The sequence below is a fragment of the Pteropus vampyrus genome, unplaced genomic scaffold (assembly GCF_000151845.1).
Source record: "Pteropus vampyrus isolate Shadow unplaced genomic scaffold, Pvam_2.0 Scaffold371, whole genome shotgun sequence".
In the NCBI taxonomy this organism is placed as follows: Eukaryota; Metazoa; Chordata; class Mammalia; order Chiroptera; family Pteropodidae; genus Pteropus; species Pteropus vampyrus.
In genome coordinates this window covers 264,127-277,930 of record NW_011889152.1, presented here as the reverse complement: position 1 = coordinate 277,930, position 13,804 = coordinate 264,127, and the positions used below count along the sequence as shown (strand labels likewise).

General features: G+C 61.6%; 1 protein-coding gene across 1 annotated transcript in view; it reads left to right on the top strand.

The window, feature by feature from the left end:
• Positions 1–13,690, top strand: part of CCDC40 (coiled-coil domain containing 40) — a 37,080-nt gene extending 23,390 nt beyond the window's left edge. The window contains exons 13-21 of the mRNA XM_023523016.1: positions 1,419–1,493; positions 2,235–2,584; positions 3,479–3,692; positions 4,368–4,537; positions 4,627–4,718; positions 5,994–6,114; positions 9,710–9,898; positions 11,958–12,116; positions 12,658–13,690. Coding sequence (XP_023378784.1) covers positions 1,419–1,493; positions 2,235–2,584; positions 3,479–3,692; positions 4,368–4,537; positions 4,627–4,718; positions 5,994–6,114; positions 9,710–9,898; positions 11,958–12,116; positions 12,658–12,906 — 1,619 coding nt within the window. The 3' untranslated portion in view covers positions 12,907–13,690. The remainder of the gene's footprint in view (positions 1–1,418; positions 1,494–2,234; positions 2,585–3,478; positions 3,693–4,367; positions 4,538–4,626; positions 4,719–5,993; positions 6,115–9,709; positions 9,899–11,957; positions 12,117–12,657) is intronic.
• Positions 13,691–13,804: the final 114 nt, after the last annotated feature.

Sequence of the window (13,804 nt, the reverse complement as noted above, 5' to 3'; positions counted from 1 at the left end):
GGCACGTGACACCACACAGCTCACAGTGGTTGGAGGGTTAGCTCTAATGGTTAGTAAAATTTGAGCAAAATGTCAGGGGAGGGCCAGAGGCCATGCTCCTTAAACGTCCCCATTGCCGCTGCTGTCCTGGTGGGTGCCGGTCAAGAGGGGGCCCAGCTGAACAAAGGCAACCCAGCTGGTGGGCTCACCTGTCCTCCTGGGGGGCGGGGCCGCCGTCTACCTGGTGGCCGCCTGTACACACCTCACCCCTCCCAGGCACCTGGGAGGGGGCGGATTGCTCCTGGCCCGCTCATGCCAAGGAAGTGGGGGACACACACAGAACTGGGTCTCCTTGGCACGTCCTGGCCGACACCGGGGTGCCCGGCGGTCCCTTCTCTGGGAAGTAGGAGCAAGACCAGCCAGGAGCAGAAGCAGGAGATGCGGGGTGCACTGGAGAAGCTGAGTGTGGTAGGCGTGAAGTAAGCTGTCCGCCCCGGAGGTGGGTCCCCAGGCCTCCTGGGACCCCAGCCCCAGCCGCCCACGCAAGCCGTGCATGCACTGCTGCCAGTGTCCAGCGGAGGGCAGTAAGGAGTCTTGGTCGCATGTGGCTGTTACAGTAGCCCAAGTCCAGCTTTTGGAAGGGGACACTCCCCCCTCTGCTGGTGGCAGAAGGCGTGGGGCGCGTCTGGGATGAGGCGCAGAGATTATGGAGTCATTGGAGCTGGGGTCCAGAGGGAAGGTGGGCACGGGTCAGTGGTGGGGTCTAGACGGTGAATTCAGGACCGGCACTGACATCCAGGAGGAGGCCGGGGTGACCTTGACAATGACAACAGACAGTCTTGGGGGGGGGAGGAGGGTTCTGGCTGGTGGCTGAAGGGGACTTAGGGACTGAAGCCCCCACGGGGTAGAGAGGAAGACCCCAGAGTGCCTGGCGGTCTCAGACGGTCTTGACAAAGAAAGGCGTAGGTGGCCTGGCCCCAGCTCGGGGGGCCAGAGGGCCCAAGAGTGTCGCCGCAGGGCGCTGGTGACTCGAGATACTGGGAACGCCTGCTCCGCGTGGGCGAGGTCTGGCTATATAACCTCGGAATGCCAGGCGTCCTGGAAAGTCACCCACGGTGGCCGGTCAGAGAGTACATGTGAGACAGAGCCAGCTGGAGGGGACCCGGGGGCTGGGGTGGGTGGGGGCCACGACCATGAGAGGGTGAAGGGCGAGGGGCTGGCGGGTGGGGTCAGGGCGGACCCACGGCCCCGGCTGAAGCACTCGTTCCCGAGTGAGCCTGAGTGGCCGTCACTGCCTCCGTCTCCCTGCCTGCCTATCATGAAGACCCTGTGACAAGCCCCGTGCACAGGGGTCCGAGCGCGTCTGCCTTCTGAGAGCCAGACGAGCAGGCGGGGGTGGCCGGTGGGGCACTCAGGACAGCGGCCTGCGATGCCCTCAGCTGCCCACTACGCCCTGAAGCCCCTGTCCTCCAAGCCCAAGCTCAGCAAGAGCCCCAAGGTCATGTGCATCCAGGGTCCGCGGGGTGGCAGGCACCCCATTGTAGGACCTTTCCTTTGGGGGACTATGTCTAGCTTTATATACGGACTTAAATATACGGACATTGATTTGTCCGCCGAACACAAGTGAGAAACCGTTAAGCGTTTGCCACAGCGTCCTTGAGAGTGGGACACCTCGCCCGCACACTCAGGGCCGGCCCCGCGGCTCCCTTCCCCGCACCTCGCCCGCACACTCAGGGCCGGCACCGCGGGACACCTCGCCCACACACTCAGGGCCGGCCCCGCGGCTCCCTTCCCCGGAGCGTGCCGACCGCCTACACCGGGCGCTGAGCTGACAGCTGTGACACGCACAAAGGGATGCGTGACGGCAGCTGCGACTCGCTTCCTAGACCACGTCACAAACACGCTGGAGTGCGGCACAGCCACCGAACGTCGGACAAGACTTATCAGATTAAGAAGTGGCTTGCAGACCTATCTGCAGAGCGTGACCCTGTTTTCGTTTTTGGCGGGGGAGGTCGGGGTTCCTATACGGGACTCCAGGTGGAGGGGGGCTCACCGCGCGGCAGAACCAGGGGCCGTTAACACGTTCTCCCGTCTCCTCGTCTGCATTTTCACATTTTCCCCCGCAACCTATGTTACTGTTCGCTTAATAAGAAGAAACAATAATGCTACCTCTCTTTATTGTGGGAAATCGCCATGAGGATTTCAATAAGTAGGTCCTGGAGATGAAGAGCAAACCAGCCTTCTGGTTGCCCGATGACGTCGTGGCATTTCTCCAGACGAACACCCAGGCGATCGAGGAAGCGACAGGCACCTCCCCCCAAGAGGAACTGTTCAGACATGTTTCCTTTTGCTCACACAGGTGACACATCTTTCCAAAATTGACGGCGACATTGCTCAGACCACCCTGGACATCACAAACACCAGCTGCAGGCTGACCATGTACCAGAAGATGCTGGGCGAGCTGGACAAGGAAGCGAAAAAAGTCAACGACCTCATCACCAACAGCGAAAACGAGATCTCCAGGCGCATGGCCCTGATCGAGAGGAAGCAAGGCCTCATCAACTTTCTCAACAAGCAGCTGGAGCAGATGCTGTCCGAGCTGGGGGTGGGGCCGCAGGGAACTGCCCACGTTTAGAGATGACCCCTCATCGAACACGGTCCCTCCTTCCCTACCCGTTACCCAGGGGTCATTGGACGTGTGCGGGATGCTCTAAGCAAGGGCCAGATAGTAAATATTTCAGGCGTTCCCGGCCAGGCGGCCTCTCGCCCCTGCTCTGTGGGGACAGGAGCCACAGGCGAGCAGTAGTCAGACGGGGGTGGCCGTGCCCAATAACAGCTTATTTATGGCCACTGAAATTTGAATTCCATACGCCTTTCACCTGGCACAAAAATCTTCTTTTTCTTTCTGATTTTTCTGTATGGCCCGTGGGCCACACACACACAGGCAGCTGGTGGGATCAGACCCGCTGACCGCTGCTGACTATGCTCTAAGACATGCGGTCTCATGGGTTTGAGGCTTGAGGTAGGCCGTCCAGGTGTCCCTCACCTGGGGACCCCACCGCGTGCCTCAAGTCCCAGAGGAGACGGCGGCGAGCTCTCAGGTTGGCCCCGAGCACCGGGGGGCCTCTCGGAGGCACACCCGAGTGGATTCTAGGGGTGCGGGGAGGACCCTGACCTGTGACAGCCATTACAGTACAACTTGCAAAGCCCCTTTGGGTAAGGGAGTCCTCACCGATCTGCACTTGTCCCCCCCACAAAGCCGAGGCGTGGTGGGGCTGCAGACCCCCTGAGACCCGTATCTCCCACGGCGGGTCAGGGGCATGCGGCCGGCGCCCTCAGGTGAGGGTCCCCATGGACGGAGCCCTGGCCCTGAGTGTAAACACCCCACCGTCACGCAGATACAGGATCTCAGGGGTCCCGGACCCCGGCAGCGCCCCCAGAAAGCCAGCCTTTGACGACGAGGAGGCTCATTTTGCTTTTCGGCAAATTTCCCTCCCAGGGGGAAGAGTTGGGACCGCTGGAGCTTGAGATCAAGCGGCTGAGCAGGCTGCTGGACGAGCATGGCACGGCCGTGTCGCAGGCCCAGGTGAGCTGGCTCCGCCTGCAGCAGGAGATGGTCAAGGCCACGCAGGAGCGCGAGGAGCAGCTGGCCGCCCTGAACATGTTCAAGAAAGAGGTCCAGATCCTGGAGCAGAAGAAGCTGCGGATAGAGAGTAAGTGCCCGCGCCCCGTGTCACGGGGACCGCGAGCCGCCCTGGCCGGTTCTCACGAAGCGGTAGCAGGAGCCGGTGGCCGCACTCACGGCGCGGTTCGTGACTACGAGCTGTGGCCCTGACCGCGGGCGGTTCACGGGCCCGGGGACGGAAGCGTTGAGAAAATGTACTGAGTTTGTGAAGCTCACGGACCGGGCGCTACCAGAGATGGGGCCACGGAAGGGTCCCCTCCTGCCCAAGGCGGGAGGCACAGCTGAAGCCGCCAAGATGCAGCGACACGTCATGCCCCATTTCTTCCCAGCGGTCCTGCTGCTGCCTGTCCTGCCTTTGGGGGGCCCAAACCGCCTGCTGGAGACTTGGCGCGGGCGGCGTTGTGGGGAGGGCAGGCCCCCTCTTCCTGCAGACTCAGTGTCCGAGCAGAGGGTCCATGTTCCCGGGGGTGAGGGCGCTTGCCCTCCGTGATCACGCGCCCCACCCGCAGGTCACCCCGCAGCCCCCTTCTTTCTGTCCCTCCAGGGACCAGGCTTCAGAAACCAGGAGCTGGGGAGGGGCCCCTCCCCCTCCTCTGGCGCGGGAGGGACGCGATCCGGTGGGGGCGCCCGGAGGACGAGAGCGGGAGGGGGCCTGGCCCCCGGGGCTGACCCTGGGTCCCCGCCCCCCGCCCCCCCGCCGCAGGGAAGATCGACCAGGAGAAGAAGGAGCAGAAGGACATCGAGCAGCACATGAAGGGCCTGGGCAACGACCTGAAGAGGCTGCACGTGCTCAGCAGCAGGAGCCGCAGTGACTCCGAGGGCCTGCAGCAGCACAACCTGGTGACCGAGAACGAGTTCGTGCGGTCGCTCAAGGTCCGGTCCCTCCGTCCCCGAGGGCCCAGGCCTGGGCGCACGTCGCCCGGCGCCTGCCACACAGCCGTCCCCGCCTCTTGCCCCCGCAGGCCTCCGAGAGGGAGACCATCGAGATGCAGGAGCGGCTGGACCAGCTGACCGAGGAGAAGGCGTCCATCCTCAACAACCTGGTGGAGGCCGAGTGAGTGCCCGGGGCCGGGGCCGGGGCCGGTGGTCCGCGTGCGGCCGCCCCTGCCGGGTCCACGGCAGAGTCCCACCGTCCATTCGCGTCCCCCCGGGCAGCTGCAGAGTAGCCGTGGGGCCGTGCGGTAAAGCACCAGGGATGTCGCCCATCACACTGAAAACAAAAGGAAAGCACGGCAAAGCTCTCCCGGGCTGGCGGGTCCCAGACAGTTACGGACTCCACCGCCCCAGTCTCTGCGTCTCTGCCTCTGTCTGCCTCTCTCTTCACGCCACGGGTCTGCCTCCTTCGATGCCTGGCGGGGAAGGCATTGGCTTTTCGAGCCTTCGGCGTCTGTGGAAGCCGCGGCTTGTGCGCAGCCCTGAGCGAGCAGGGCGGCCGCGTGCCAGCAGATTTGATCCGTGGATGCCGGAATTTGGATTTTACCTTCTCTTCTCCTGCACTCGGTCTTTGAGATCTGCTGCGTATTTTACACGTATGGCACGTCCCAAGTTCAAGGGCTCCGTAGCCGCACGTGGCTGCAGACGCCCTATTCATGCAGGAGAGGCCAATGCTGGCTGCTGGCCTGGGCTGTGACAGTGTCCAGCCCCAGAGCCCTCCGGCCACGTTCAGCCCCTCGGTTCTTAGCAAAGCAGATGTCCACCCCGTGCCTGGCTGGGGTGCTAGTGGGCCTCCCGCTGATGTGGCGGGTGCCCATGAGGTGCAGCCTGTGAGCCCCACCTGCCCACCCACACGGGCATCGTAGGCGGAAGAGCCCACCGGTGTAAGGGACAGCCAGGTGGCCGCTGGAGGCTGCACCGTATTTGGGGAGCGTGACTTCTGGGGCATGGAGAGGAGAGGAAGGAGGAGGGGACAGCAGGACAGTCGACCTCCAGCCCCACTGTGGCCTCCAGGGTGGGGCAGTCCCCGCTCCCCGCCTCCGCCGGCCTGGGGGTGGGGGGGCCAGCAGGCACTCGAGGGGGTATGTCAGGTGCGAGGGTTCAGGTTGACCTTCTGGTCCCAGACCGGGGGAAATGTCCTTACTTAACAGCCACACCCTCCCCTCGTGCTGGGTGTTGAAATACACCCCTGGGGGGGTGTCTTCCATAGTGACCGCACGGGACCGCAGACACTGGCCCCGTGCCTGAGCCCGCTTCCGCTCAGACCCGGCTCTCGACCCCGCCCCACCCCTACCCGCCACGGTGGGTGGGCTCTCAACTCCTGGAGCTCAGCGCGGCTTCCGGAAGAAATCTCCTCAAATTCTCCGGCTCTCACTTGGCCTCCTCCTTTTTACAGACACCAGATCATGCTTTGGGAGAAAAAAATCCAGCTGGCAAAAGAGATGCGGGCCTCGGTGGATTCCGAGACCGGCCAGACGGAGATCCGAGCCATGAAGGCCGAGATCCACAGGATGAAGGTGGGTGGGGAGGGCGGGTGGGGGGCCCGGGGAGGGAGCCGCCCCAGCACAGTGACCCGCACGCACGCCGAGCGTCAGCGAAACATGCTGTCCCCCCCTGCCCACCGGCCTTACGTCCATGTCCACTTCTGTTCTTCCTGCACCGAGACCATCGGAGAGCAGCTGGGATGCACAGCTCCGTATGTTCTGTCCGTAGCACAGGCGATCTGTGCACCCCAATTCTTAAATGCTGGCTGTGGTCCCCGCATCTCACAACCCACGAGTGGGGTGTGCCCCACTGCAGGAGCCAGGAGGGTCCCACTCAGGGAGAGGGTTCCAAGGGCACGGCCCCCCTCTTCCCGCTGGGACGCCCCCACCACCTCTCCCCGCCGTCATCTTTAGCTGGATTTCACGACCTTAAAAAGGTGGGTGATCAAATCACAAGCTGTCACGGAGCCAAGAGTTCAAGGCTTTCAGGGTACAAATAAGAGCAGGTGACAAAAATAAACGTGACATCACTTTCACAACGCTGTTTTCAATAACCCCTCCGGCTGTCGAGCTCAGAGGAATTCTGATCAGACGCATATACTTTTGAAGCTTTAAAAAACGGTCCATTTAATTGACTTTCCAAACCACACAAAGCTCGTGGGACCAAACCGTAGGACCGAACCGTCCGGCACAGCTCGTAGACGCACGGCCCGGGGCCGCCTCCCCTCTTCTCCGTGTTTTTTTTCCTTAACGAAAAGAGGATCCGTACCTGCAATTCAACAACTTATTTTTTAAAAAAACAACGTGGCCATTAATCCATTCTTTAAGTCCCAGAGTTTACCATGGACATACCACGATTTTTCCGATGAAAATTCAGACTGTTTCCAGTTCATCGTCTCGTCACTGTGAACGACGTTACGTAATATCCTTACAGGAAGTCCCCCCTCACGAACGGGGGGCACATTCCAAGACCCCCCCCCCCCGCCGGTGGACGCCCTGCCCTATGTGTACCGGGTTTTTCTCTGCACGCACATTTCCCGCTCCCCTGAAGGAAGCACTTCTGGCTTCTCCGTGGCGTAGCGGGGCCACCCGCGTCACTACTCCTGCACTTTGGGGCCACCAAGTAAAATGAGGGTGACTTGAACACAAGCCTCGCGACACGCAGCAGTCGGTCTGATAACCGAGAGAGACGGCCGGATCCCCCACTCGGTAATCCTACACTAGGATTACGGGGTCACAGAGTCTCTGGCCATACCGGCGTGCGACTGGTCACTTTTCCAAAAGCTACCTGAGCATGGCTGTGTCCCGAAGCCTCTTTCCGTCATCGTCACACCCCCTCGTGCCCTTCCGCGCCGCCCGGCCCCCGACAAGCACGGATCCCGCAGTTTCGGCTTTTCCGGGATGTCATGAGTGGATCGCTCGGCACGGAGCGTTTGAGCCCGGCTTTGCTCACCGGCCGCGGCGTGTCTGAGATTGGTCGCGGATAGCTCTGGCGACGCGTCTAAGACATCTTCTGTGATGTTTTCTTCTAGAAGCTTCGTGCTTTTGGGTTTTCCACTTAGGTCTACGATCTATTTCAAGTTGGTTTTCGTGGACGGGGCGAGCTGCGGTCCCAGGTCAGTGTTTCGGCGTGTGGACGTCACATTGTCCTTCCCCCACGGGGTGCCTTCGCGCCCCCGTCGCAATCAGCTGACCACATCTTCTGGGCCGTCTGCGGCGTCCCGCGGATCTGCGAGCCCGTCCTTCCGCAAATCCCGCACAGGCTCCGTCCCCGCGGCTCTGCGCTCGGGGGGTCCCTCCAGCTTTGTCCCGCCTTCTCAAAACCGTGACGTCTGGTCTCCATCTTTGGCCTTTCCATAAAAATGTGAGCATCGGCTCTTTCATTTCTACAAAACTTCCTGCTGGGATCGTGGCTGGAACTGAACAGGACGTCCAGGTCAGCGGGGAGAGAAACGACACGCGAAGGCGATGGCTCTGACCCCCGAGCACGAGGTCTCCGCCTTCGCTTGGGTCCTGTTTGACTTCCCATGTCCGTGTTTCCGGTTTCTGCCACCTGGGTCTTCCAGACCTTTTTATTAGATTTATGCCTAAGCAGTTCAAGTTCTCTGGTGCCGTCGTAAATGATATTTAAATGTTTTTTCCAATTGCTCGTTGTTACCGTACAGAAGTACAATTGGTTTTTGTATATTAACGATTTCTGCGACTTTGCCTAACTCGCTTGTTCATTTACCAGTCTTTATAATATCTGACGATTCACTGTGTGAAAAGGGGTTTTGTCAGTGTCCCGTGGATTTGTGTTGCTGGCTCGCCCGGGGGGATTAGGCCGAGGCGCGTGCCTCCGCGTCCGCGCGTGTGTGCACACACGTGTTCTGTGCTGCTGTTTGCATTTTGTCAATTTCTTCTTGGGCTGTTTTCTCGTTTCTCAGGAATTCCAGGAGCTCCTTGTGTTTTGGGGCACTAACCCCTGTCTTTAATACCTATTCCAAATATTCTCTCTACCGCTGGCCTTTCCGCCTGCGTGGGGTCTTGCCCGCTCAGAACGTATGCCACGTTTCTGTTGGAGAAGGTTATCCGTCGCTTTCTGTGTGGCTCCTAGGTCTCCTGTGTTGCTTCAGCAGGTCCCCCCAGCTCGAAGTTACACAAATACACCCCTAGGTTGTTTTCCATGGTTCACACATACTCAGACCTAGAATCCGCCTGGAATTTCTGTTTGCGAGGGGGTGAAGTAGCGGTCCGTCTCCATTTCCTCCCAGCTGGGGAGTGAGTTTTGCCAACAGCGTGTATGAAAGAATCCACGCTTTTCTCACTAAATCGAGGTGACCCAGCAGCTCCCCACACGTGACCTGACTGCACCCCGCTGCTCTGTTGTGACAGTCACTTGGACAAGGCTTACACCAGTGCGGAGTGTTCAGTTACTGTCACCCTGTGGTCCATCTTGAACTGGCGTCGGCCAGGTCTTCCTGCACCATTCTGGGGATTCTGGCTCACTTACCCTTTTTCCTTATTGTAATCAACTTGCTGAGGTGTAACTCACAGACAACAACGCACATGCTTTCAACGCCCAGTTTGGTGAGTTTTGACACATGTACACACGTGTGCAGCCATCACCATAATCAAGACGCATAACACTCCACCACCAGAGAAAGTTCCCTTGTGCGCCTTACAGTCGACCTGTCGCCACGACCCAGTCCCCAGCCCAGGTCCCACACGCCCTTCATGGCACCCACTATCCCACGAAACCATGGTGCGTTTGTCCCAACCGAGGAATCAACCTCGAGACACAACGACGAACCGAACTACAGACGATAACCAGATTCCGCTGTTTGGGGGCGATGTCCCTGTCCTGCTTCCAGGAGCCAAACCCAGGCACCGTCCGCACAGCTCCCGCCCCCTCCGGTCTCTGACCGTTTCTGTGCCTCCTGCTGCCGGTTCGTTCTCTATATGCACCTTAAACCCACCCTGGCCGGTTGACGATGCCTCCAGATTCTCTGTCCTCGGGCGGGTCCCCCTCGCTGGTTCCCTGCTGGTTCCGTGGGGTGCACCGGGTGCGGGGGTGGGGGGGGCTGGCAGCTCGCCCGGGCAGCCGTGTCTCAGCCTCCTGCCCGGCCCCTCTGCCCTGCGTACCCAGGTCAAGCACGGGCAGCTGCTGAAGCAGCAGGAGAGGATGATCCGAGACATGGAGCTGGCCGTCGCCCGCAGGGAGACCATCGTGAGCCGGGCCGAGGGGCACAGCAAGATAGACAAGCAATTTATCACCCGGACAGACTTCCACCACAAGCAGACGGAGCTGCGGCGGAAGATCAGAGACGTCCACAAGGTAGGGGAGCCCCGACGCGGAAGGGGACGCGCCGAGGATGGCCCGTCTGCGGGCTGGCGTCCACCCGCCATCCCCCGTGCACAAGGTCGGCGTGTCACCAGCCTCTCTGGCAGGCATCGCTGGCCCGGGCTGTCCTCGGATGCTGCGCCTGCCCCCGCCTGGGCTGCGATTTCAGTCCGTCCCCCCAGCCCGCCTCTCAGCCAGCGCCTCTCTTTCTGCCCCTTGTTCTGGGGCTGTCGTCAGAGCTGCTGCGTCAGGCTGTTCTACGAGACAGATACGTGACAGTGGGGCCCGAGGGGGAATAGAAGGGGCCTGGCTTTGGAACCAGATCAGCCAGCTTTGTCCTGCACTGTGGACAAAAGCCACCGCGTCCTCTGAGCCTGAGACCCGCACCCCACGTGCTGGTTCTGGGTGGTGACACAGTGGCTGCCAGAGAGCCCTGGAGGTCAGTGGGTGCCTCCCCAGGACCCCTGATGTCTGCAGTGTTAGGGCCTCTCTCGGGTTTAACAGGAGGTCTCACTGGAGGGTGCAGCTGGGAGCTGGAGGCGGCCATATACCAGCCCCTTCTGCGTAACGGAAGCGCCATCAGGGACGCGTGGTGTCAGCGAAGGCATGGGCCTCCGTGTCTGACGCTGAGTGGGTGCAGGGCAGAGGCCGATGGGGATGCGAAGACACCCACGCGAGCCCACATCTCCGCTCGCCAGGCCACACTGACCAAGCACGTGGTGTGTGCCCTGGACGGGGAGCAGCTGGTGTCCCTGAGCGATCGCCAGGCCAGGGTTCAGGCTCGACCTTCCCTCGGCCCCCGCTGCGCAGCAGTGTGGCCTTGGGTGCGTGTGGAAGCTTTCTAAGCCTGTTTCCTCGTCTGCCCGGTAGAAACGTGAGCAGTTAACCCCTGCCAGCTAGGCCAAGGGTCACGTGAGGCAGACCCTGACCGCGGACCCCCGCAGTGGGGGTCCAGCCAGCTCTGCCTCTCACAGCTCAGGCCGCTGGCTGCCTCTCTGTGCCTCAGCTTACTGACCTGTGGAATGGACGCTCACGTCACGAAATGCTGGACTAGCCCCGAGGGAGTAAGTCCCGTGTAAGGGCAGGTCAGCCGAAATGACAGACGTGGCCCAGCTGCTAGTTTGGATGTCACTCGAGGTGGCCGAGGGGCCTTTTCTGGGTCCTTGTCGGCTGATCTCCTCTGCCACACCGGCCACTCCTGACACCCATTCCTCCCCAGCCATCCCGGCTCCCCTGGGCGTGCCTCTCAGCCCCTCCCCAGCAGAGAGTCCTGCTGGGGCCCCCTCCCTGCCTCGCCCGCCCCGACGCCCTCCTGCACCCACGTCTGGCTCCCGGCGACGGGACAGGTGCACACCAATCCTCCTGCGTCTCTCACACACACGCCCAGCGCGACCTCCGGTCACCCCGGCCAGCCGCATCGCACACGCTCCGATGTCCCCAGCCACAGCCCGAGCACTTTCTCTTTCATTCATCCACTGGAGCCGACAGCTGCCAAGTGCTATCAGACTTCGCTTCCTCTTAATCGTCTGCTTCCCCTGAGAACCAGCCCCTGCCCCCCAACCCCACGGTGACGGTGCCCAGCCTGTCCTCTGTGCTCTGGGCTGCAGATGCCGGCCACCTCCACTCCCACGCCCTGCCTCACGCTCCCCGGCCCACACCTGCACCCCTGCGACACGGCCCCTGCCCCGGGAGTCTCCCCCACTTTTGGCACGCAACTGCCAAGCGGCACCTGGTTCCTGGTGCCCATGCAGACACATCCCCTGCAGGAGGGGGGCCCCCCCAGGACTCTTGGCACCCCCATCTTTGTTCAAGTGGAGCCCGTCTTTGGGGAGCGGTCCACAGTGAGGATTTAACTGGGCCCTGGCGTCCCACTGGAACTTCCTCCCGCCCCCGCCCTGGTCACGGTGTGAGGCGCAGGGACTGTCCTCGCCCCCGGGAGTCCTCCCAGACCCTGTGCATAGGAGGCTCTCAGCGGGGCCTTCCAGCTCGACTCCTCTCCGCCCACTAGAGAAGCAGGACGCAGGGTCCCCAGATGACCCCGCCTGTCCCCTAGGCCACCGAAGCGTGCACCACCACCCTCTCGGAGCTGGAAGACACGCAGAAGCACGTGAGCGACCGCCTGCAGGAGCAGCAGGCTCAGCTGTCGGCCGCGCAGGCCCACACCGAGGAGCTCGATGCTGACCTGGACCGGCTCGTGGCCCTCAAGCGACAGGTAGACAAGGCCGTGAGCCACGAGGGCCACGAGGAACCCAGGCCAGGGAGTCTGCTGCCGTCACAGCCGCAGTGCCACATGTCCACGGGCGCGGCCTGCCCCGGACCCGGTCAAGCGTGGCGTGACTCTTTGTCCACCTCTGTGGTCCGGGCATGGCCCTGGGCACTTGGGCTGCAGCGTGGAACAGAAAAGCACCCATCCCTCGTCCCTCGTCCCCCGCCCTCCCAGAGGCCACGTGCTGGGGGCGGGAGGGAGCGCATGTTAGATGGTGGCAGATGCTCTGGAGAAAATCGGGGAGGAGCGGGGGCGGGGTGGCAGGGGGTGGAGACGGCCGCGTGGAGCAAACGTGAGTCGGGCTTGCAGGAGACGAGGGAGCGGGCCACCCCGGCCGAGGGCGCAGACTGTCTCCGTGATGCAGAGCCTGTGCCTGCGGCCGTTGGCGTCCTCTGCCGTTTCCCCCGACCTGAGTGCGTGTGGGGTGGCCCCGGGGGCCCTCTTTTCACTGTGCACTGCCTGACCCAGATCCCCTCTCCCACCCAAGAACCTTTCCGAGCTCGTGGCCCTGCAGGCACGCCAGAAGCACCTGCAGGCGGTGAAGGATGGCAGGTATGTGTTCCTGTACCGCTCCAAGGACTCGCTGCTGGGGGAGCACAGGCGCATGCACAACCGGCTGGCCGCCATCGGCTCCATCCTCGACCACGTCAAGGACGAGTACCCCCAGTTCCAGGAGGTCCTGCTCAAGGTCAGACAGACGATCGCCAGCAAGCTGGAGTCACCCGGGCCCTCCTAGAAAGCGGCCTGGCCGGCGACTTCCCGGGCTGGCCTCCGTGGAAGAGCTTGGGATAGCATAAAAAGATTTAGGACCTTTCTGTGTCACTGAAAGCCACGTTTGCCCTCAGAGAATAACACCATTTAAGAAAAACAGGTCAGCACTGTAGGAATTTCTTCAGCCGCCCAGCTGGTTAAACCCTGTCGAATCCCAGTGTTTCCAGACGCATCGAAGGCAGGCGTCCGTCTGCGAAGGCCGCGCTTGCTCTCCCCAGGGAGACCTGGGCAGGTGGGGGCCCCCACTTCCCCACGTGAGTGCTCAGAAGGGGGCTGTGCTCCCTGCCGTGTGCTGACGCCAATTCAGAGCCGGGCGGGAGGAAGGACCCAGAAAAGGGGAGGGGCCCACCGGAGGCGCGAGCACGAAGGCGCCCGGGCCTCAGCGCCTCTGCCAGGGCGCACCCGAGAGCCCACACGCCCCCTTCTCACCCGTGCTTCCCCGGCCCCCACCCCCACTCCCAGCCCCGGCTAAGACCAGACTCACAGCTCCCAGGAGGAAGTGCGGGCGGAGCGAGCCCACGCGGCTGTTTACAGGGACCTAAGGACTGAAACGAGACCCTGCACGAGGGTGAATGCTGAGACCACGTCCCACTGTCCCGCCTTCACCGCCACTGGCTTCCTTCTCCCCAGCCCGATTCCTGAGCTCTTGTGACCTTGTGGCTTCTATGCAATGTAAACGGAAAATGTTCAACACGATCATTTCATTTCAAACTTTTCAGCAGAAAAATAAAACTTTTTTTTGAGAATAAGGGAGCAAGGCATTTATCCTGAAACATTTCAGAAATACAAAAACCATAAAGTGGGGTCGATTTTATGTTTCCCTTTACGTAATGAGTAAGTTAATAAGTGACTTAACTAAAGCC